The sequence below is a fragment of the Chelmon rostratus genome, chromosome 20 (assembly GCF_017976325.1).
Source record: "Chelmon rostratus isolate fCheRos1 chromosome 20, fCheRos1.pri, whole genome shotgun sequence".
Taxonomy (NCBI): Eukaryota; Metazoa; Chordata; class Actinopteri; order Chaetodontiformes; family Chaetodontidae; genus Chelmon; species Chelmon rostratus.
This window is the reverse complement of record NC_055677.1, coordinates 20,894,232-20,917,684: the sequence shown is the minus strand read 5'-3', so window position 1 is coordinate 20,917,684 and position 23,453 is coordinate 20,894,232. Positions and strand designations below refer to the sequence as shown.

Below are 23,453 nucleotides of genomic sequence, written 5' to 3'. Positions count from 1 at the left end.
ATAGCGTGCACATGTGCACATGCTGTCTCTTTGTCTCTGTTTTCACCCACACAGTCACTTTCTCTGAGTGTTTCTCAGAGGAAAGGCCTGGTCACACCAACTTTTAAAATGGTGAAATTTCGTATCAAATTTAGTTCATTCCATTGGAATAGCTGCAGTTAGTGGGTTCACACATGTGTCGGGAGTAAATCCACACACATTTTTGGCGCTAAGTTCAACTTTGGTCAAGTTTGACCCACAAATTTTCATGGTTGACCAATAACAAGCCATCTTGACAGCGATGACCTTTTGAAGAGATGAAGAGTTATTGCTTATTAGCTGTGTTTCACCATCCACTTTACCCTGCTGGAGTAAAAACTGTTCCTCGATCAGGCTTTATTTTCCCACTTCACATGATGTACATTGGAGCACAGAATGCCATGTGGATGCAAACTGAACAACTATTTTGTCTGACTGGTGCAAGCCCAGCCTGCTAGCATGTTAGCAGTTAGCTTGCAGTTCACCAACTAGGCCTGTTATGGGGTTTGTTCTTTATTCAAGAGATTTGAGATTGATTCGATTTGGACTTTCAGATTTTCTAATGCTTTCCCTATAAACTTTGCACTTGCACTCAAACAGCCCCAGCTTGAGTTTAGATTTGCTCTGCTTCTGCTCAAACATTATGCTTGCACTCAGATATACTGTTGCTTGCACAGATTTCCTGCACTCCAGCATCAGCCCTTCTGCACCCAGGCTGCTCGTGAAACTACAGATTCTCTGCCCCTGTCAAAGTTCCCCATGCAACACGGATGCCAGGTGTAGTGTTGACCAAGGAAATGATCCCAGCCACTTTACTTTATTTTTTCCAGAGTCCTTTATGGGCAGTCACTTTTAACCGGGTTCATCCACTCACATCTCCATGGCTTTATTGTATCTATATGAGTGTCTATATGAGTGAAGTGAGCTGTTTCGTGAGTACACAGAAGCAGTGTGAGTGCAAGGAGCATCTCAGAATCTGAATGTGACATCAATGAGTCATGCTCTCAAATTAAAACGCTCCTGAATCAAAATAAGAAAAATGCCCCATACACCGTGAGTCTAGTCAGGTCGTCACCAATATTCAAGAACCAAGTATTTCACAGAGGCTCAGATTAATTTCGCTGTACCACTTTGTGGTGTGAGCAGGCCGTTAGAAGCTGTGCGTGCCCTGGTTGAGCAGATCTGATGACTGTAGTGAGAGAGGAAAGCAACACGCACCAGAGGATGCTGAGACAAAGCATGTCCAGGTGCTGCAGGGACACAGGTGGTGCCACCGCAAGCGCCTTGTTACACGAATCATATCATGCACGCTGACAGTAAGGAGCAATGCAAAAACACAGTGTCTGATTCTGTGTCTTGCAACTCTCTCTCTCTCTCACACACACACACACACACACACACACACACACACACACACACACACACACACACACTCACTCACCAGCAGCTGTATGCTCCTGCTGCAGAGACCTGGTGATATTTGAGATACACACACACATTCTTAAACGCTCCAGGAATGTCTCCATATGCTTTAAAGAGAGGAACTGGACTAAAAAGGAGATGTCTGCCTGATTCTGGCTCGTCTGCGTTTGCTTTCACGCTCCGACTCGAGTTGGAGCCCCAAATAGAAGCCAAACCCTGTGATCCATTGGGTGCCTATAAAATAACCATGGACGTGTTGTCCCAGATATGAATTGTTTGATTCCCTCGCTCTAGTTAAGCTCTCTTACTGGCACACTCTTACTGCAGAATCTGCGGCCCAGGACGGCAGACTGGTTTTTGGCCAATGACAGCGTCTCCCCATATGCACATGAGAGTGCGCAAGAGGGAGGGGAGCTGCAGGCTTCCCCCGTCCTCAAAATTCTCCCTCCCTACCTCATTAACATTTCAAGAGGAAAATGTGATTGGAGAGGCAGTGTGCGGCACAGTAAACCCCTTCTGTTCCTCACACAGAAGACATGAAAACAGCAGAGATGCTGCTTGAACACTCTTCAGTTTGTAAAGTATCAGAAATGATGTAAAACAGATCAGCTTGACACAAAAACTGTAGATGAGCTGTCAATTGCAGCTTGTTTTCTGCACGATTATACCATTTTGTGTCCTAATCTGGTAAAGTGGCCTTTTCTGCAGCCTTGAAGCTTCTTTGTCTGCAGTATCCAGGCAGCAGCAGTGTCTATTAGACCAGTTACAGACACTGCGTCCATCAAGCTACTAGAGGTTTATCAGAAGCAGGGTGTATTTCCACAGACACAAAGTGACATTTTAGCTGAGCGCTATCAGCTCAGGACCAAAAGGTTAATTGCTCTCGTCTCTGTCAGGTTGTGGGCCGCGCTGAATCCTCTGATCCATGAAATGAAAGTAGCTGTCGTCATCCTGACGAGTGAAAAGATGCTGACTCACTTTCATCTCACGGTTTCTCTGGATTTTCACTCACCAGCCCTGGTCGTGTTCTGCTGACCCGTGTGTATGTGTGTGTGATGACAGTTGCATTTGTACGGAAAGTCAATATTCTAATTCGAGCTGAATATTAGGTCTTTCTACTACAGTGCAGGGCTGGAGCTGGTTGCTAAGGAAAGTGAGGAGCGGCGTGTGTGATCGTAAGCATCTGCTCTTGCTCATGTGTTCATGTTGGTACGTTTGTGTGTCAGTCTCTGCTTGTGAAGGGGGGGGTTTGGCTTGTGAAATGACACAGATGTGATGATGGGGGAGCGGGCGAATGTGGTCTGACACCCAGTGAGGTGGAAATGTAGGTTAATCTGCTCATATGGACACAGCCATCATGATCAGCGCCATACCTCCTGGAGCAGAGGGAGAGGGGGTGGGGGGGGTTGGGGGTGGGCGTTGGCTGAGCCTGGGAGAGGGCAGAGAGAAAGGGAGAGGAGGTTTGGAGGCTTGATGCAAGATCATTGGAGGATGCTGTGCGGGGAAAAGGGCAGGGAGTGTTTGTGCTGTGCTGTGTGTGGGGGGGGGGTCATCGGAGAAAGATGAGAGGACCGAAGACAAAAGAACAGAGGCAGCGGCGTGGAGTGATGCATTGGCTCGGAGGTGGCGTGCCCCCCAACCCCACGGTCCATCTTCAAACACTCCTCTGCGGGGCTGCCTGATTGGCCAGGTGTCGCCATGGTTGCGGATGCAGCTCCGTCACCATGCCACCTCTCCCCACCACCCCACCACAGTTCCTTTAACCTGCTTCCATCTAATTCAATTACACAATCACATTATGTAACGCAGTTAGGGGAAATGCACACACGCTCTGAGGTGTGACATTGATGCGGTCGCCATCTGTGACAGAAGATGGAAAGAGCTTTGAAACTAAACACAGGCTAATTATTATAGCCTTACTGCTGTGATAATGTCGCCACGGGAGTCGTACACTTCCTCCACTTTTTTTATTTATTCTAGCCTGCAGCCTTCGACATGATACGCGGTCACCTTTTAGATTAGATCTGTGTGTGTTCGGGCATGACTCACTCTTCCACATGGATTCGGCAAGCTGTTTATTCAGCACAGCTCACAAGTGCTGTGCAAACATTTAAGCCGAAAAAGGAGGTAAAAGCAACAATAAGAGAGGCTGTCAAATGAATGTATAGACATGTCTACTCTTACTCTAATGTCACAGTCTAGATGACACGTTGTACCACTTGTTTAATTTCAAGCACACTTAACGGGACGAGGTTTTGCAGTTTCATATTGTACCAGCAGGTCAGTGATTCATGCGGGTGCTGTTCCATTTAGTGGTTTATACACAGTGCACGCATTAAGATTTTCTACGCTGTGACACACTAGAAGCCAGTGTTAGGTCTGAAGGACTGATGTAATGTGTTCTACTTTCTTTGTCTCTGTCAGGATCCTGGCAGCAGCAGCACTGTCAGTAAGCAGCAGATTTTGAATCAGCTGCAGCAACATTACAGAATTACGCTACGGCTCTGTCCACGAGAGCCAAAAGAATGAAGCGTTGGAGCTGCCTCTGTGTGGACTGTATGGAGTGTGACTGTGCAGCGTGCACGCTGCTGCACGAATACGAATAATGTCTCAGAGCGCAGCATGGAGATGCTGCAGAGTGGGTTGCCATGTGTGCATCCAGAGAAAGCCCTCCCCCTCACGCTACTCTCCTCATGGCCAGATGCATTTGATGGAGACTCCCACCCACTCACCAGCGCCCCTGCTTCCTGTCTTTCCACCAACCCGAGAGAGACACCTAGTGGACTCTGGTGCGCACCTACAGCCTTACATCCCTGCTGCCCTCACCCTGACCTGCGCTTCTTTACTAGCAGAATAATTTATGGTGGGAGGCACAGGAATTTTCTAGTGATTGTACAAGCGCAGTGGGACAGGTGGATAGACTGGGGGTAGGGGAGGAAGAGGGGAACACAGAATAGTATTCCCAACCTGGTGATAAATACAAGGGCTACAGTAAGCTGTGTTCCACGCTGCAGAGCATAATCTCATCGGGCTCCATTAGCAAGCCAGTTCTCATCAGGTCTTTGGCTGTGTGCGTCTGTTCCCCTCTGCCTTCACATACTCCATTAGACCTCTCTGAGTTGAATTAATCACACATTTCCATGCTAGGTGTGCCCACACACTCTCCAGGCTGCGTAATGCATTCAAATGCAGTTGGTGGGGATTCTATACTGTACTGGCCTGTAGCCTGAAACTCATTTATCATGGCCGTGCAGACAGACTGCTGCTGCTGTGAAGACTGTTCTGCATTCAACACCCCTCTCTCTCTATCTCTCTCTCTCTCTCTCTCTCTCTCTCTCTCGCTCTCTCTCTCTCTCTCTCTCTCTTGCCTATATCTCTCACTCCATCCATCCCTCATACGCTCCTCTCTCCCCCGAGCCGTATGAGTGATCCCTCCCGCCCCCTCAGGTCTTCTCTATTTTTAATTACCTGTCAGAGACCCCGGGTCTCGATCCCCAGCCTCCCAGCTCTCTGTCTCGTCTCGTTTGCTTCAAACTAGCCAGGAATCTGCCGACGAGAGGACAGGGAGGACAGGTTTACAATCAGGCAGTCATTGAGAGGGCTGCCAGTGCATTGTGGGAAGGACTCATCACCACTGACCACAGATATATATGAGTAAAAGATGAGAGAGTAATTGAGCTGATAACAGCTGTTGTAGCTTATCACAGATAACTGTACCTCTATCTGCTGGTCAGTGTTCCAAGAAAGTTCAGCAGGAACAGGAACATGATAAATAAGTTAATATGATAAGACTTCGGCATCAGTGCCACGCTACTTTACATTGTGTCTTTGTGTTAATACAGGCCGCCCACATTTTTGTCCACCTGGGGGAAGCACAACAAGCAGTAAACACAACACACATGTATTATTACCTCATAAAGTTGGGGAACGTCTTATTTACCAATGCAGCAGAAAGGAACAAGATTAGCTTTAATTTGAAGCTGTGTTTCTGGCCTCCTGACTAATGAAAGTCCAGCATTCACCCTTCTGTCATTATGTATTGGTCTCCTCCAACTCCTGAGGGGGGAAATATGTGACTCTGAGCCAAACACGAGCTGAAAGATGCTTCGAATTCTGTAGAGCTGAGGCCAAGTTCGAGGTCCAGTGAGAACTCTTGAGGGTTTGTCATTATAAGCAGTGCTTCTCACAACACATAATCATAAAATACTGATTAGTGCATCTTTAAGTTTTTAGTCTACTGTGTAAGATCGACTGGTATGAATGACACGTTTATGGTGTGAGTTTAAAGGCTTGCACAGGTGATACAGGTAAAGCCTCGCAGGTAGGCATCAAAGACAGTAGAGAAATCAGAGAAAATACCCACTCTCAAATCTTAGTTTTGAGTCATTTCCCAACTTTCTTTGGGATAGGAAGATGTTTATGTTGGAAAAATGAATATATGCTGATATATATAGCATCATCAGAAAATCCTCAAAAATTCAGCATCAATCAGGCACAAATGCAGAAATGCCTCAATCAGCATTTACCATCTCCAACCAGTATGAGAGTAGGTACGGGTTATGATTACATGATGTCCATCACTTGTGGATTTTTAGCGTTTTTCAAGTTAAAAGCCCTGTAAACTTCCTGTCAGTGGTTTTTAGTGATTTTTGAAGAAGTAATGACATGAAAGACCTCAGTGACATAACAACACGCATTGCATAATGTTTGGAGGACAGTTGAAGTAGTACAATAGTACTAACTGAGTAGTCCCTGACAATAGAATACTTGTTTTCATAGTATTATTTCCAAGTACACCTCAGTACACCTCTTGATGGCAGCTGTAGCAGGTGGGTTATCTCTTTCTGCAGGTGAAGATTGTTCCACTGTGTCAGTATTCTTTCACTTTCTGCTACATCCTCTTCTGTCTTCCTTCCTCTTGCCGTCTCCTGCAGCCTCTGTCTGCATCTTTTTTTTTTTCTTTTCTGCCTCTCAAACAACAACAGCTTTGCTCGTGCACTCCTGCTCAGTCGATCATGTCCTCAGCGCTCATGTGTTCACGTGAAAGACGAGAGCAGGACGAAGGCCTTGCGCGGGAGTGATCAGGGGTATTATCTTTCCTTTCTGCTCTGGTATGTGGAGCGTAGTGGCCTGGTTTAAATATAGAGCCCGGCCTCTGGTGAAACAGTCCGGACTGCCAGTGTGTCTGTCAACACGTCGGTCAGTGCCCAGTTTGACTCCAACACACAGAATCACACTCTGATGGAGGAAGCTCTGCCTTTTTCGCTGTAATTTCCTGTTGTGTTAGATGAGTTTGTGCACTGGGCTGTGTGTTTGTTGGGCGGACAGATCCTGTTCCCCTTTCCCTCTGTCACAGTCAGTCTCAAATTCCCTCCTACATTCAACTGGACCGTTACACCGGCAGAAGGGCTGACATAAAGTAGGGACTTTGTGTGTGTGTGTGCTGGAGGGGGGTGAAGCCACAGGGGTCGGCGTGTGTCCTGTCACTGTTGATGGCCGCCGTGCGTCGCCATGCGTCGTGCATTCAGTATATTCAGAGGTTACAGGAGAGCCAGCGAGGATGATGACGAGGTGTTTGTGTGCAGCCCCGGATACAAGGTGAAATAACAAAACTGAGACATGATGGACATGGAAATATGTGGCCTGTCTTTATCTAGAAGTATTCTGAAAGGTATATTTTTAGTATCATGGCAGGTGTCTGCACAGTGTATCTTTTGCCAAAAGGTGGATTTCATGTCCTGTAACAGTTCATTGCCTGGTGTCCTTTTCCTCAAACTGTCCATTTATAGTTGAAGAGCTTTTCATCAGATGCTGGCAGGCATTGCCAGCTTTGTTCTGTTCAAACTGTTAAATTGAATTCCAGGTAGTATTAATAAGGTCCTAACAAAAGTTTGCCTGTCTGAATCCTGCAGATACTACGTGGCTGCAGTCTGCCAGTGAAACACTTGATGTTGAGTTCAGTTAAACGTTTACTGTAGTGAAGAGCCTTTGCTGTCTTCTGCTATTCCAGCATGTGTTGGACTTCTCTCTCGGCATATGGTGCACATTGCATAAGGCTTTTCTGTCTCATACAGTCCATTTTTGCAAAAGAGGGCACCCACTGTCTCTTGACATCAGTTCTATTTTGAGTTTGCTGCTCGGTTTCAAGGGATCAGTTAGTCATCCACTTTTCTTTATAAGAACATTGTTAAAGGTAAAGCGCTGGAGCCCGGCTGATGTATTGACTGGGTCAGTGTTTTTGGCTGGTTTTTATTTATCAGCCTAATGTTTACTCATTCGCAGTGAACACTAAATACAGCTGAGGCTGATGGGAGTGTTATTAAGATCCATTTACCTGAAATAAACAGGACTCTACCTGTGGAAGCAGCAGTATGAGGACTCCTGCAGCTCTGGAGGAAACTTTGTCAAAGATATAACCTCTGAACATAATGAGTCTATACTGAGTTGCATTATGGGAACAACCACTCCAGCTGCAACTGATTCAAGCATCTTTAGATAACCGTGACCTGGATGACTGAGGACGTCAGTTTTGTCTTTTTTTAGGCCTGTCTCTTGCCCTCTCCTCACTTTATGGTGCTGCAATACTGAATGGCTACATTAGCTCTTTAAGCACAGTTAATGACATACTGCCTGGAAAGGCAGCAGAAATAATATGAGGTAAAATTATGTGTCGTGTGCAGTGTGCATGTCAACAGGCCTGCCTGTGTTCCCCTGCACTGTAACGGGCCATGTGCACACTCTGCTCCGTCCGAAATTATTGCTAAATTACTCTCTGAATGAAAGTGGAGGCTGCGGGAAAATGTTTTGTTTTAACTTCTGTCAAAATGGACGTTAAAGCTTGTTAATTGCTTCTCCAGCGGATGCAGTTTGGTTTGTCTGGCCTGAGTGGAATCTAAATAGACTTGACCCCAGCCTCACTCCTCTGGCCGCACTCAATCATCTGCAATCAGAATTGATCATTACCACGTTATTCCATAAAAACCCAATTAAAGCTGCAGCTCACTGGCTCCATTCTGGTTGTGTCGGATGAGTCTGAACCCGAGTTCAGCCAAAGCGTCATCTCTCAGCGGTTCGCCTCCATGCTGGAGCACCGGCTGCGTGTTGGACTGAAACGGGAAAGCAGCGGGTAAACCTAACTGAAAACAGCAGGACACGGCTGCTCCCGCGTGTGTGCAGGATATTAAATAATAATTTATGTGAAAAATATTCCTGTTATTCCAAGACCGGCAGGAAGTCCCATCTGTGTCCTGAAACCGGTTCAGATCCTCTGACTGAAGTGCGCTTCCCCCACATTCCTCACCTGTAACAAACAGAGGGGAGAGGTGTGGTGCTGGCACAGGCCCCCATATCACATCCTGTCCTGGTCAGACGTGTACCTGCTCTGTGTTTTACAGACTGTTTGGTGCTGGACCTCCTCCAGAGAGACACGAGGCTGGCATCAGTCTCAGAGACTCAGCTCCGCTCCAAACCCCCGAAATGCTTTTCAGAAGCATTCACAACGGCGTTAAATTATCTGAGCCGTAGCCACGGAAACATAGCTTTGTGGCTTTTGTGGAGTGACCTTCGGATACTGCCAAGTTTTCAAAGATGGCTTTTAGAGCTGTCTTTGAAGTGTGTGTGCACTGACCCTGCAGGGCCACATTGTGTTCCAGTTTGTTGTGTTGACTGTTCTTTGTTGTTAAGCCAGTGGAGCAGAATGTGGAGTAACTTGAGCACATTTTGATCCATGGTCTCAACACAAAGCTTGCTGTTTGATAATTGTTAGCTCTTAGCTCTCTCATTGACTTATCCTTATATACCTTATCAACACCAGCCCTTTGCTCAGAGACAGGCTCCATCTCATCTCCCCGTCTACTTCCTCTTCCTCCTCGGCTTCTTTCTTCACTCTAACCATCTTGATTTTAACCGCCCTTTTTTGTGCAATTTGAAGCATTATTGATGGCAGCACGGTTCTCTTTCTGCAACATTCATCCTGTCGAAATACCTAATTGTTTGTCTGCTTGCTTGTTGCAGATCTCTGTATCAGCATTTCATGGAAATGGACACATTTACCAGAATTATCTTCTTATCGGTTAGTTATTGATGGGTTGATGCAGTGCGGTTGGCTCCAATGTAAAGTCTGAACTCCACGTGAAACCTCAGCTTCAGTCCTGCTTTTGCAAATAATGAAGCTGTTCTTCAGAGGAAGATTTGTAGGAAGACGTCCATGCTTTTATCAAGCTGGCTCAACTTTTTCTGCAGCACGATGCAGCTTCATCTAGCAAAGCGCTGCGTTGGTTTATCAAATACATGCAAAACTCACAACTCCGCTAGATTATCTCGTTTGCCTCTCCATCGTGATGAAAGATTAAATGGTTGCCACAGCGATAGCTTGAGTTGTAAAATCTCGTGTTTTGGTATCTGATTTGGCACATTATCTGTCACTCTTGTCACTGCACTTCCTTTCCTCTTGGTATTTGATTGTGGCACTGCTCAGCGCTGCGTTAACTCTGGCCTGGCCTCGGTCTGATATCCCAGCTAACACCATGGTCGCCTGCCTCTGTAAATGTTCTCCAGCCCAACTCAAGCCGGCCCAGAACTCTGCACGAGGCCTGTTAACAAAAGCTAGATCGCACAGTAGTCCAATTTTAGCTTCCATCCATTGGTTCCTTGTCACATACAGGATTGATTTTAAAGCTTAACCTTAACTTAAAAGGAATACATGGTTAAGCCATTCTGTGCTTGAAATAGTTATTTAGGCCTCTGAGAGGAGCCTAATTTCATACAAACAAGGATTTCTTTCTGTTCAAAGGTTGAGGTGGAGAACTAAAGGTGGTCACAAACAGACTCTTGCAAAGTCAAGTCAGTGACGTCTTTAAAAAGCATCTTAAAGTCCTTCTGTGTTCTTTGGCTTTCTCTTGATTTTGTACATTTTTATTTTGAAGGTCTTACATAAGTAAAACTTGCGTGCTAACACCAGTAGCCCTTTATGTTCATAGCATTTTTCTCTGGTCTCTGAATAGACAGATAAAAGATTATGTAACTGTGCTGGGTCCATCTGGTTTGAGGACCTGATTAGAATTGGACTGATATGGTTTTAAAGTGTCTGCAAGCCACATGTGGCCTCTGACGTGATGAGCAGCTGCATCCTGCCGTGCAGACGTCAGAGAGACTCGTAACTCACCGTCTCACCTTCATGCTCTTAGAAAGAGGAGTTGTGTTTTTGCAGTTAAATGCGCATGTTTGTGATCTGAACTGTCAACAGCTCAGCTCGTTACATTCCATAATCCATTTCCAGGATGTGATAGCTGCTGGTTTGTGTGCTGCACAGGACCAACATTCCTACAGATCCTTAGATCTCACAACACTGGAGTCATTTCAGGGCTCCTTCTGGTTGTGGATTTCCTGGAATATCATCACATTTTCAGAGGAAAACCAGGACACTCAGAGTCACTGTAGACATTATTAGCTGAAAGCAGGAAAAAGTACAATGTCCAGATCTTAAAGGAAATCTTAAAGAGGTGTGCAGAGTCGCACATGATCTGACGTCCCCTCTCCTCTCCTTTTTTCTTCCACCAGACAACGTCCCCTACAGGTCAGGGCCGGTCCGACTCACCGGTCTACACCAACCTGCAGGAGCTGAAGATCTCTCAGTCCAGCCTGCCACCCGTCCCATCCAGCTCCCCTCTTCACATCCTGGGCGACTGGGAGACCCACAAAGACCTGAGTGGCAGGCATTTCTACTACAACCGCGCCACCGGAGAGCGCACCTGGAAGCCGCCGCGCACCAGAGACACGAGTGGTAGCACCAGCAGTATCCGAGGGGACAGCCAGGGCACAGTGGAGAGTGAGGTGAAGGTCGCTTAAACCAATCGAAGCATTTCCTCACGTAGTCTTATGTAGCATAGAAACTGTAAAAAGCCATCTAACTGTGAGACTTCTGTTTAAAAGCTTCTATTTGGGCCACATGAACAGAACGTACACAAAACTGCAACAAATCAACTTTTCCACTCCTCAGACAGACAGTAGGTGTGATCCCATGCTGAAACACAGGGTCCAGGTATTTAGTTTGTATGTGAGAAGCTGAAGCCACAGTAGGACAGGACATAAACAGTTTGTAAACGGACTCTCCGGCAGTCAGCCTTAAACAAACAGCCTGTGGTGATGGTGTGGTGGACCTCAAAGGACTTTTAAAAAGCTGTTGTGGTTACTGAAGGAAGGGAAACACGAGTGCCTTTGAAAGGGGGGAGTCAAGGTTTCCTGTCAGGTTGTAGTTTCATGCCTTATTGTCCAACACTGCCCCCATGTGGTGGTTTGGTTTATTGCAGTACTATGTTGGGAAGAGGAAGGATGGCTAATTATATTATAGTGGTGTTATTATTAATGAGTGCTGAATTGATAAGTAAACTAAAAGAAAATGTACATATATTTTACATGTAACATTTTTGTTATTTCATTCATGATTAAAGCTGGTTTCAGGTTCTCAAATGTAAGAATTTGCTGTTTTTTTTTATATCACTGTAATCTAAATAGCTTTACATTTAAAAAAAAAATCAGGGGGAGTTTTCTTTGTTTTTTTTTTCATTTTAGAGACCAACTGATTAATTGATGTGTGGCAAATGGCAATAAAGATCAGCAGCTATAATTACTGCATGTGTCACTGTATAAGCAGTATTTCAATGTTGTGGCTAGCTGAGGTGGAACTATTTTCAAGGCAATAGTTATATATTCAGATATTTACAGAAATACACTTATTTGCGCTCTTGCTGAGGTAGATGAAAAGATTAATATCAAGCTATGAAGCTACAGCCAGCAGCTGGTTAGCTAAGCTCACACTGGAAATAGACCAAAACAGCGAGCCTGGCTTTGTCCAGAGGTAAAATAAGGTTTCTGCCAGCACCTCTTAAGTTCTGTTAACACATTATTCTGCATTTTGAGTTGTAAAAAGAGCAGTTTGACAGAGCACGGCTAACGGTTTCCAGTCTTTGTGACATTACTGCTAAGCTAGTTAGGCTAACCGGCTATAGTAGCTAATGGAAAAGTTCAAAGGAGCATAAAATAGACATATGAAAGTAAAATGGTTGTAATGTCTTAATGGACATTTGTGTTGAGAACAATGAACCATATAAACGTGTCTCATTAAGCCGTGTGTCTCTTTTTTAGCCGCTGTCCTCAGAGGAAAACTGTCACAGCACCCACTCGAGCCAGTCTGACAGCCAGTACGGGTCGCCCCCTAGAGGCTGGTCCGAGGAGCTGGATGAACATGGACACACTCTCTATGTCTCTGAATACACACAGGAGAAGGTGCAGTCCATTGATCAACCATGCACCTTACATAGACTGATCCCAGCTGTCCGGGGACGTGTGTTTGACAGTTTGGGCCGTACTTTAAGTTAACTTCTGCATGTCATTGTACATTCACGCCCTGCAAATGATATCTGCATCAAATATGGTGGTTTTCCCCTTTGATGCTAACTGGTGTTTGTGTTCGCAGTGGATAAAACATGTGGATGAGCAAGGCCGACCCTACTACTACAGCGCTGATGGCTCCAGGTCAGAATGGGAACTACCCAAGGTAAGATCCACCTATAAACACCAGCCGTCCATGCGTCTTCCCTGTTCCACCAGTCGCACCTCATTTAAAGTCACCTCCTCTTCCTGAAAGTGGAAAATCTTCTCATATTACATCACCCAGTAACACACTTTAGCGTGGCTGCTCCTCCCCCTGGTGTGTATTCTTAAGGCTTGTCCTGTCAGTGTAAGTGGATGAGTGTCTGAGGAGCTCACACAGGAGGCGAGTTTACGTTAAACGCTGGGTGACAGCCAGACTATTACTGGCTCTTTACCTGCTAATCCGGGGAGCAGATCACAAACGAGCAGTCCGTTCTCAGAGCGAATGGACAGTAGTGCGGACATGGATAGTTTCAGTGGACATCACTGGGGACTGTAGAAGACAATGTCTGGGCTGTAAGAGAACTCCCTCTGTCCAATGGTGCTGTGGAGAGTAACAGGAGAGGTAGGGCAGAGGAGAGCAGAGGGAGGTAACGAGAGGTGAGCTCGAATAACTCTGTGGTGTCTTAACGTCAGCTGTCCTCTCTGCCTCCGCAGTACAATATCTCCCCTCAGTCCGGAGAGGTCCCCAAGAGTCGCAGTCTAGAGAGGAAGCAGCAGGACCCCATCGTCCTCACCAAGTGGAGACACAGCACCTACGTCTTAGACCTCAACGACAAGGTAAGACGGTGACGACGATTTAAAATCTGAGAGCAGACTGCAGACCAACATGGACGCGGGCCCTGCAGCTGCTGCAGGTTTTCATGTGGTCTTTGCGTTACCCGTCTTATTGGCAGTGAGTTTAATCCCAGAGTACTGATGACGCTCTCAGCTCAACACAGACACAGGCTTATAGTGGCTTAATCTGTCTCTTTTATTTGGGCAAGCAGGTTTACTACCTGTGTTTATAAATGAGTATGTTGTGATGTCGTCATCAGACAGTGAAAATCCACATGAAGTCTCTGGTTTGCATTCATTCCAGCTAGTTTCTGTACAGATTCAGGGTTCACTTCCATGGAGCAGGGTAATCCATTACAGCAGACATGATGTTGGAAAAGAGTGCTCTAATGTTTTTGTATTACACTCCTGTAAAATTATAGGACTGACTAGAGACAAATAAAAGCAAATTAAAGTTGAATTTATAGTTTCAGGCTTATTTTTCTTATTTTATTTTCCTAAATTTAGTGGTTTTCATAGATAACTGTACACCATACATCATGCTCTGCTAGCAGTCAATTACCTGACACTCCCATGGAGAAATGATTCTTTAAATCATCTCACCATACAAACCTTACTGTTATATTTGATGTTGGGTATCTTTGTTACTTGAAGTATTATCAGTGTCTTCACTTTAACTCTGTAAAATTGGTATGTACGGTGCATTTGAAAAGCAGGTAAATGTTAATGAACACTGGCTGTTTAAACCAGACACCAGCAGTCAAACGTTCGCAGGTTTCAGTGTGAGGGAAATGCTTTGGAGGCTAACTCTGGTGGTTTCATTGCAGTTTTCTTTCAAACTCTGGCGGTTCACGTCTGACTCGCACAGGAGGAGAATTCGTCTCTCTCTGTGCCGCGATAAAGTTGGTACTACACAAAGCCTCTCCTCTCCGTCCCCTGTCCAATCAACAGATGATCCGTTCTGATTCGCTGTCAGCGCGTCCTGTAGACTGCCTTGTTAAATAGCCGTGATTAAAATCAAAGCCGTGTCAATCAAAGATGTCTGATTTGTTCTTATGGTGGATTGGATGAACAGGAAGGAAGCAGCAGTTTGGAATTAATCTCTAGCTGAATTAACACACTTTCCTCAGAAGCCCCCCCAAAAAGCATGTTGTTTGCAACCTAAATCCTAACCTCCCTTCATCTTTACCTTTTTATGATCTTCACTAACATCCAACACAATCTTGTGATTCCTCTGCAGGTTGCTGATCCATTTTCTTCTCCTCACTGACCTCAGACTGACTGTCTTCATGTGTCTTGTAGTTAGCCGGTAGTTCTTAGCGACTCATCATGTTGTGCCTCTTGTTGGTAGGAGTGTGCTCCGGCGCCCAAGCAGAGCTCTCCAGACTCTGACTCCTGCCCCTCATCTCCTAAGCACCCCTCGACAGTTAGTATCCCAGCTTGCACTGCATCGCACCACACTGACCACCGTCCTGCTTTCACCCGCATCCAAATACAAACATCTTCTCATCTTCTGAACTCTCCGTCGCTGCGTTGCATTTGGTTTCTCTCACCAGCTGCATGCCACATCCCACACCTAACAGCATCACATCTAATGTCTTGACAAAACATCTTCCAACCAGAAATGCAGCAATTTTGACCCTCTGTAGCAGTGTTAGGGCTCCCCCTGCTGGCGGTTTATGCACATAACATCAAGCAGCCCAGCCACTTCCAGCCAACCACATTGTCCCATTTGCTTCTCAAGCTTCAGCACTGTGTGTGCGTATGGGTGTGTGTGTATTTTCAGGCATGCGTTGTAGCAGGTCCTTATCTGCGTCTGTGTCTTCCTCCTCAGCCCTCAGAGAAGTGTGGAGTCCTCAATGTCACCAAAATCACAGAGAATGGAAAGAAAGTCAGGTAGGAATCTGACGTTTACACTGACCTTCATTTTTAAAAATCCTGATGAGCTGTTGAGAGAGTTGTCTGAAATCCCTCTCCCATAATGTCTCTGTCCTGTCGGGACGTACAGGAAGAACTGGACGTCCTCGTGGACGGTGCTGCAGGGTTCCTCCCTCCTCTTCGCAAAGGGTCAGGGGGGCAGCACCAGCTGGGTACGTATCCCATCAGCCCGGAGAGGCTCGTGTTCCTGTCAAGTTTCTGAGCTTTTTTAGCACTCCATTCATCTCCCTGTGTTATTTCTCTCTTCCTGATTTCTGCATAGTCATCTGTCTTCATTGCCACCTGTGCTGTGAAATTTGTCATTCTCTGTTTATTGCTTTTCTCCTCCTCTCCTCTCCTCTCCTCCTCTCCTCTCCTCTCCTCTCTTCCATCTGAAGTCTTACTACCGCAGCGGCTCCATCCCTGAGCTGCTCCTCACTCTCCTTAGCAGCTGGAAGCGCTCAGTCAAGCCCCGTCCTGCTGTCTCCTATGTGAACTGTAGGCCTGTGCAGGCTGCCGCTGTATGTCCCCTCTCTCTGCATGTGTTGCTGCTCCTCCTCTTTCTTCCCTTCACTCCTGCTTTAGCTGTCTGGGAGAGCAGTGTTTATGTCTGTGTGTGTGTGTGTGTGTGTGAAGCTAAATTTAGCTAACTTCAAACAAATAGCTGCACTAATCAGTATTTTTACAGTAACGATGGATCAAGTGCCTGTGTGTTTTGTGAGAGTGGTTGTAATAATGAACTCACAGAGAATTATCTCCTGACTTTGCAGTTTCCATTCAGCTCTTCATGTTTTAGCTTCTTGTTTTAGGTTTCAGCCCCAAACTTTACTGCTTTGACTCACTCTCACCGCTCATCAGTGTCGCTTGCAGAAGCATCAGGCAGCTGTTAAGAAAAGCTAGCAAACAGCTGGTGAGCACAGTGCAGCATTTAGCAGCTAAAGGAGCAGGTAGAGACTAAAACAGAGCTGAAAGTAGAGTGAGTAGACACAAACGCGACTGAATAAACGTTAATGTTGCTGTGTGAATCGGCAGTTGGCTAACAAGTTCGTCATAACAACTTTATAAGGTGATAATATATGTCAGTAATGCTTTTACAGCTTGTTTTACTTCCCTCAAGTGGCAAATAAATCAGTTAATGCAGGTTTAAGCTGGACGGAAAGATGAAAATAAGCCTCAAAAGCCTTTGAACGTTTCGATTTATTGTCTTGATTCAGCAAGACAACATGTTAAATATGAAGTCTCTGCTGTTTTAAAACCCAGTAGAAGAGTAAAATGGGGAAAGACATGCAACAACACTGATCTGAGGTCACATTCAGTTGCATGTTCAACAGCAATAGACAATAATTGTGGGGCTGAAACACAAGCAGAATAGTAACGACAATGATCATTTATCATCGTATAGATTCATCAGTGTGCATGTGCATAATGGTCTGTGTGTCTGGATAAAGTGAGTTACCTTGAAAGTCAGTTTGAGGCCCAACAATCTAACCAAAAGCTCTGACAAGTCATTAATTTGCACATAATGTAGATAACAACTAACAGTGCTTTGGCTTTCCTTGTTACACGATGCTGAAGACGTGTGTGTGTGTGTGTGTATACATGAAAAGTTCCAGTAATTAAGGATAAGGCAGCTGCTCTAACAAGCACTGTAGCAGGTTTAGTGTCTGTGCTTCACATCCCAAGTAGTTCTGTAATGTTCTGAAACGAAACTCTTCTTTGGATTTCTTGTTTTAACATGAGCATATTATATCAGCTGTGTGTCAGACGTAGACTCTCATACCGTTCCCTTGATTCCAGAAGTTTGGCAGCAACCAGTCGAAGCCGGAGTTCACTGTGGATCTGAGGGGGGGGTCGGTGGAGTGGGCCTCCAGGGACAAGTCGAGCAAGAAGCATGTCATCGAGGTATCGGGCGCCGTGGATCGACCGTTAGACTTCGTATGTTTTAATGTGGTGGTTTTGGCCAGAAGTAACATCGGCTTGTCCTCCCTCAGCTGAAGACTCGTCAAGGCACAGAGCTGCTGATCCAGTCAGAGATCGACAGTGTGATCAACGACTGGTACCGGGCCCTCACAGAGACCATCAACACACACGTGAGGAGACATCTTTCATTAGCAGAACCATGAGATCTCAGCGGTTTTATCTTTCAGTCTTTTATCAGCACTCCGTCACTTCCATTTCCTTAGTCCAGGCTGGAGTGAAAACTTAACTGGCAGCCGAAATAGCTGAATATGACTGAGCTACAGTCCAGACTTGCATCTTCCCACCATTCAGTGCAGATTGTCTTTCTCTACTTGATGTCACCAGAGCTGACATCAGAATGTCAGTAAGAAGGGTGAACGCTCGAGCAGGAGCAGGGCTGCTGTAAGCTCGGTTGGATCAAATGGGCCTTAGAAGTAATATAAGTCTGAGTGGACTTACATGGGACTGTGTCTGATAGTGTGTGTGTCCTCCTCTCCAGGCCTGGGAGTCAGACGAGGCCATCGAGGAGGACATGCCCGAGTCTCCAGGAGCTGAGAAACAGGACAAGGAGAAAGACCACCGGGACTCCAAGAAGAACCGAGGTGAGACAGGCCGGGACGACGTACTGTATACCTGTTCATGATCGGTGTCTTAAAGGAATGCACTCATACCCTGCTCGTCTCCCTCAGCGATGAAGACCTCCGTGAGTATGGACTCATCAGACCAGAAAAAAACCAGGATGAAGCTCAAGAAGTTCCTGATACGCCGGCCCACGTATCAGGCCGTCCGAGACAAGGGCTACATCAAAGGTATTCAGACAGAGTACAGCACAGGCTGACTCCGTCGTGGTTGATCTTCCACATGGCAGCTAGTAACCAGTGTGTGTTCGCTCACTCAGATCAGGTGTTCGGCTGCAGTCTGACCAGCCTGTGCCAGCGGGAGAACACGTCGGTGCCCAACTTCGTCAAAATGTGCATCGAGCATGTGGAGAACACAGGTACGAGCTGCACCCCTCGTTTGTTCTCATCTCCTGTCCCGTCTGAAGGGAGCAGACGCTTTATTGATCTGAATCATTCCAACATCACTGCTCATTCCTCTGTGACATGACGGTGCTTCTGGCTGCCTTCGGCTCAGGAGTGAGTTCAGTCTGCAGCTGATGGTTTCAGTGCTCATCCAGACCTAGAAGCAGTGTTCTAGGCAGCCACCTAGATGCAACAGTCACCTCATCATGGCTGTTTTCTGCGGACTTCATGTTCTTTCAGCAAGCTTTGAGCCGCTAAGTAACATGCTGCGTAACAAAGCTGACTTGACGGTGCCAATTGTAGTCAGTGAGGGGAGCTTCAGTGCTAAAAACTGCTGATTCGTTCAGTGACGGTGATTCATTCGGACCTCTGTGGTATCTTTCGTAGGCAGCAGGTGAATCCATTCAGCTCCGTCCGATCTGACATCAGTTCAGATCAGAGGTACAAAATCAATGCTTCAAACTGTGTGTTAGAACACAGCCTGATAAACCTCAGATGAGGTTAGACAAAAACTCTAGCTCAGCCTCCACTTAGCAGCTTTTCTTGGCGCTTTAAGCCACAGTTTTCCTCAGTGGGTGTTCAGCATCTGTGTCCTGCTGTATATCTGCCCAGAGTCACCCGCTGTAGACAGCCCTGTACCGGATCCCAGTGGAGCCCGTTCAGCCTGGTGAAACACGTATTTCAACCAGTACAAGTTCTGCTTATTTTTCAGCTTCCACCTTTGCCCCATTTGACAGGGGGCAATGGCAATTTTATTTATACAGCACATTTCAAAGACATAACTTAGAGCATAGGCATAAACATGAGAAACATAAGAAACAAAATACAAGGTTGTAAGCATGAGTAAAATATAGAAACTGACTTAATGAATATTACACCTAATGTACATTAAATATAGCACACAGCAGTAAAAACCCCAAAACATCCACAGTGCATATTTTAAGCGTATAAAGAGCGCTGACAGAGAGGACTGATGCAGAACATCTTGAGCCGGACGCCAGCTGCAGTGTGCTCAGCTGCCTGTTTTTAACAGAAGCCATGAGGTGATGCAAGGAAGTGTTTGATCGCACAACCTCTTTTGGGACTTTTTGTTTGAGGTCAGCTTTCCCTCCTCTCGTCCTTCTCCTGCAGGTCTCAATATTGACGGCTTATACAGAGTGAGCGGGAACCTGGCGGTGATCCAGAAGCTGCGCTTCGCTGTAAATCACGGTAGGACCCCGGTCTCCTGGCCGACCCCTAACATGCCTAAAACAGCAGCTGCTGTATGTGGGATGAGAGAGCTGATACACTGATACACTGAGCTCTCAGCACACAGATCACACAGATGTGTCGATGCATGAGGTTCTGCTGTAGTGACGCTTTTCTCCGTCACCCTGCTTCTCTTGGCTTCCCTCCCTCCATCAGATGAGAAGGTGGATCTGAATGACAGCAAGTGGGAGGACATCCACGTCACCACCGGAGCTCTCAAGATGTTCTTCAGAGAGCTTCCTGAGCCTCTCTTCACATACGGATCCTTCAACGACTTTGTCAACGCCATCAGTGAGTAACCGTGTCAGAGGACCACGCCGTGACGAGGCGTTTAGGCCGCACTGTTTTTGTTCCTAATTCAGCCACAAGGTGGTGCTCTGCACATGTGTGACCGGCTGTCTGTCTCTGTGCTGCAGAATGCTCCGACTACAAGCAGAGAGTGAACTCAATCAAAGACTTAATCAAGAAGTTGCCAAAACCCAACCACGACACAATGCAAGTCCTTTTTAAACACCTGCGCAGGTAAGAAGAGAGCAGAAACAGCTGTTACAGATCTACTTCATTTACACAATGATGTCTTTTCCACTTTAGTGGCAGAAAGACGTACTGCTCACCAATGAAATGATTGTATGCTAAATCAGATTCTGACCTGCTCTTTGACTCTATATTTGACTTTTTTTTTATTTGTGATTTGTGATTTTTGATTTTGTGCAGGCAAAGATCTTTATTTAACTCTGATTTAATTTGATATATTTTGAAAAAATAAAAATCCTGGTGTTTGTTTCCCAAACAACTTTTGGCTCCAATATGGAACATTTAAAAAAATCCCAACAAAGCCACCAAATGTAATATTCTTGTTGGAGAAGCCAGAAACCTGAAGTATATACATGTATATGAAGAGTCTACAACCCGTGCCAAGTCATCATCACGTCTGGTCCTGCTTTCATAATGTGAAGCAAAATGACTCACGTTACATGACTGAAACCTCTGAGTGGTCCAAGCCTGAAGGAGACTGTTGGACACAGTTTGACAGTAAAAATGATGTAATTATATAATTCTTCACTGGACAATGTTGACTCTTCTTCTGATCTGGTTTCGCCTGTGGCTGCCTGAGCTCCGGGTCAGCTGACTGTTCAGATTAACTCTTGTACCCTACAGTGAGTTTCAGACGCTGAGGATATCTCTCAGTATTTATCTGAACTCCTGTTTGACTCTGCGTGTTTACCTTTTCCTCAGACCCATCAGCCTGTGGGTAAACACAAACTACAGCCACTTTAACGTGTATTCTTAGCCCACTGGAGCCAGTGGCAGTATCATATGTTCACAATGACATTTGCAGAGGTTTCCAATTTGCATTTATATGGCGCTGTGTTTGCTGTAATTCAGTACCTATGAAGCGGTGTTTCTTTAGGAAATTTATAGCGTGACATTCAGTGTATGGAGGTCTACGTATATCAGCGGGCGGATTTAATCTTCTTTCTTTTTTTTTCTCCCTTCCATGAATATGTTATTGTTTTGTGCATCTGCATGCAAGGATGTAGATTCTATTTAAAAAGGCTATTATGCTCTAGCCTGGAGCGTTCAGTAGTGTTAGGGAGTGTGTGTCGCGAGGCTTGCCTCGGCGCTCCATCTCCAGCCCTGAAGATGTGTGGAAAGACCATAATGTTGTTTTTCTAGATGCAACCCTGAAGCTGCACTAAAACCAAAGGCTGTCAAACAAATCCACGCTCACCTAAAGCCATTTATGGCACACTCCATCTCCAACTCTCACGCTCCGCCTCTCTCTCCCCCCAGGGTGATCGAACACGGAGAGGCCAACCGCATGACCACCCAGAGCGTGGCCATCGTGTTCGGGCCCACGCTGCTGCGGCCCGAGACCGAGACGGGCAACATCGCCGTCCACATGGTCTACCAGAACCAGATAGTGGAGCTCATACTGCTCGAGTACGAAAGCATCTTTGGCAGGTAGAGGCACCCGCTCCGAAGAGGATGCAGGGCTTTCAGACGCGGGCTTCTCCTCCTTTTCCCCCCTTTTCTTTGACTGAGCTGAACATTGCTGTGGACCAAGCGGTTGGGAGAAAAAAATCGTCTTTACATTCATTGACAGGACAGTTTACGAAAGCGTTGCACTTACAGAGGTTTTGGAGATGAATTAAAATAAAGGTGTACAGATTTCACCCGCTTTTTCAGTTGCCATTCCTGCTGCCAGTAGCGGGCCGGACGGCGGACAGCGGTTGGGAGTGATGCCGTGATGACGTGTGGACGTCCGTGTGATTTGGTGGATTTGAGTATTCAGGTGTTTTCACATACACTGGATCCCTGCGGCCAGTAATTCGAACTTCAGAGCAGAGCCGGCGCAGGCCGACCGGACCTTGGCGCATCGCGGCGGGGGCACGTGGCATTATAAGGCCAAACCGGCGGCCTCACCGCCTCGCTGACGGGATGAGCTGGATCTGAACTGGATAGGTTTTCTGCGTCGTGGAGCTTTGTCTGTGATGTATCAGCCGTGTGTGGTTTTGGATCAGGTGGAGAAAATAATCAGCGTTATGTTACCAGACTGTCTTTTGGCACTTGGATGAACTGGAGTTACAGATCGTGTCCCCAGCTTCCCACAATCCCACTCTCCCCTAGCGACCCCATGACCCCACCTCCCTCAGCCCAACTCCCCCTTTCAGCCAGTGTTAAGCATTAACCCTGTGACACGAGCGCCCTGTGACTTGAAAGATGGAGGACGACCCCTCGGTGTGTGTGAGTGAATTAACCTAAATGGAATAAAACCTGAGCAGCGTCCTCGTCTTGCCACTGTGTACAAACTGTGTGTCGTGTAGTCTTACGTGCTTTGCTAAAGTTTCCGTTAAGCTGCCGGGGCTCGTCGTCTGTGAACTTCAGTGTTGGTTCCTTCGGTGGCGGGAAACGTCACCGAGGTCCTGGTGTTACTGGAAAACAACAAAGCGGATTTCTGAGATCTGCAATGTTACCGATTTTTACATGAATTGTCTCTGTCGGCGTGATGACCCTTCTCTTCACCTAAGCTAATATTAAAGAGTATTCAGAGAAGGGAAACGGTACCGAGTGTATTTCAAAGGCTGACGTACGGGAGCATATGGGTGCTAGAATGCAAAGAAGAGCCTTTAAAAACCTTTCAGAGCATATGTACAGTGACAGGAAGTAGTTGTTACGATGTGTTATAGTGACAGGTATGTATGCTTTGATGGTGAACTAGTGAAAGATGATTTTCATTTTGTAAATTTGAATTAAAACCGTGACAATACACAGATTGTGGTAAAAAAAACAAACACATGATCGACTGTTACTTTTGTTTGAAGGTGTACCTGGAGTGTTTGCGCATGGTCAGCTGCACATTTTGAATGTAATTTTCAGGCTAACTGCTGTTTGTGAAATTGCTATGTCTAATAAAAAAGACAAACTAAACGCTGAGAGCGGGAGGTGCGTATTCTTTGTCAGGATGTTTAATGGTCACGGCGGACGGACACGACGAAGAAAGAAAGGTGAGTCTGCTGTTTAACCTTCAATCAACTCTAATGCTTCACCTTTCCCTCGGCCTTAATTACAGAATTGAATTAATCTACTCAACTGATATCCTGGTTATTGAATTGAGTGATTAAGCGTTCTCGTCTCAATCAATTATATTTCTACCTG

General features: G+C 46.0%; 1 protein-coding gene across 5 annotated transcripts in view; it reads left to right on the top strand.

Moving 5' to 3' along the window:
- Nucleotides 1–23,231, top strand: part of arhgap12b (Rho GTPase activating protein 12b) — a 56,086-nt gene extending 32,855 nt beyond the window's left edge. The window contains exons 3-19 of one of the 5 annotated variants that reach the window (XM_041961117.1): nt 10,999–11,271; nt 12,583–12,723; nt 12,914–12,994; nt 13,528–13,650; nt 14,999–15,073; nt 15,482–15,543; nt 15,656–15,737; nt 15,963–16,085; nt 17,362–17,466; nt 17,556–17,654; nt 18,023–18,125; nt 18,213–18,332; nt 18,422–18,520; nt 19,677–19,754; nt 19,950–20,084; nt 20,210–20,315; nt 21,588–23,231. In XM_041961117.1, coding sequence (XP_041817051.1) covers nt 10,999–11,271; nt 12,583–12,723; nt 12,914–12,994; nt 13,528–13,650; nt 14,999–15,073; nt 15,482–15,543; nt 15,656–15,737; nt 15,963–16,085; nt 17,362–17,466; nt 17,556–17,654; nt 18,023–18,125; nt 18,213–18,332; nt 18,422–18,520; nt 19,677–19,754; nt 19,950–20,084; nt 20,210–20,315; nt 21,588–21,762 — 1,980 coding nt within the window. In that variant the 3' untranslated portion in view covers nt 21,763–23,231. The remainder of the gene's footprint in view (nt 1–10,998; nt 11,272–12,582; nt 12,724–12,913; nt 12,995–13,527; nt 13,651–14,998; nt 15,074–15,481; nt 15,544–15,655; nt 15,738–15,962; nt 16,086–17,361; nt 17,467–17,555; nt 17,655–18,022; nt 18,126–18,212; nt 18,333–18,421; nt 18,521–19,676; nt 19,755–19,949; nt 20,085–20,209; nt 20,316–21,587) is intronic. The other 4 variants (XM_041961119.1, XM_041961118.1, XM_041961121.1 and 1 more) reach the window with 4 other exon arrangements.
- The last annotated feature ends 222 nt before the right edge of the window (nt 23,232–23,453 follow it).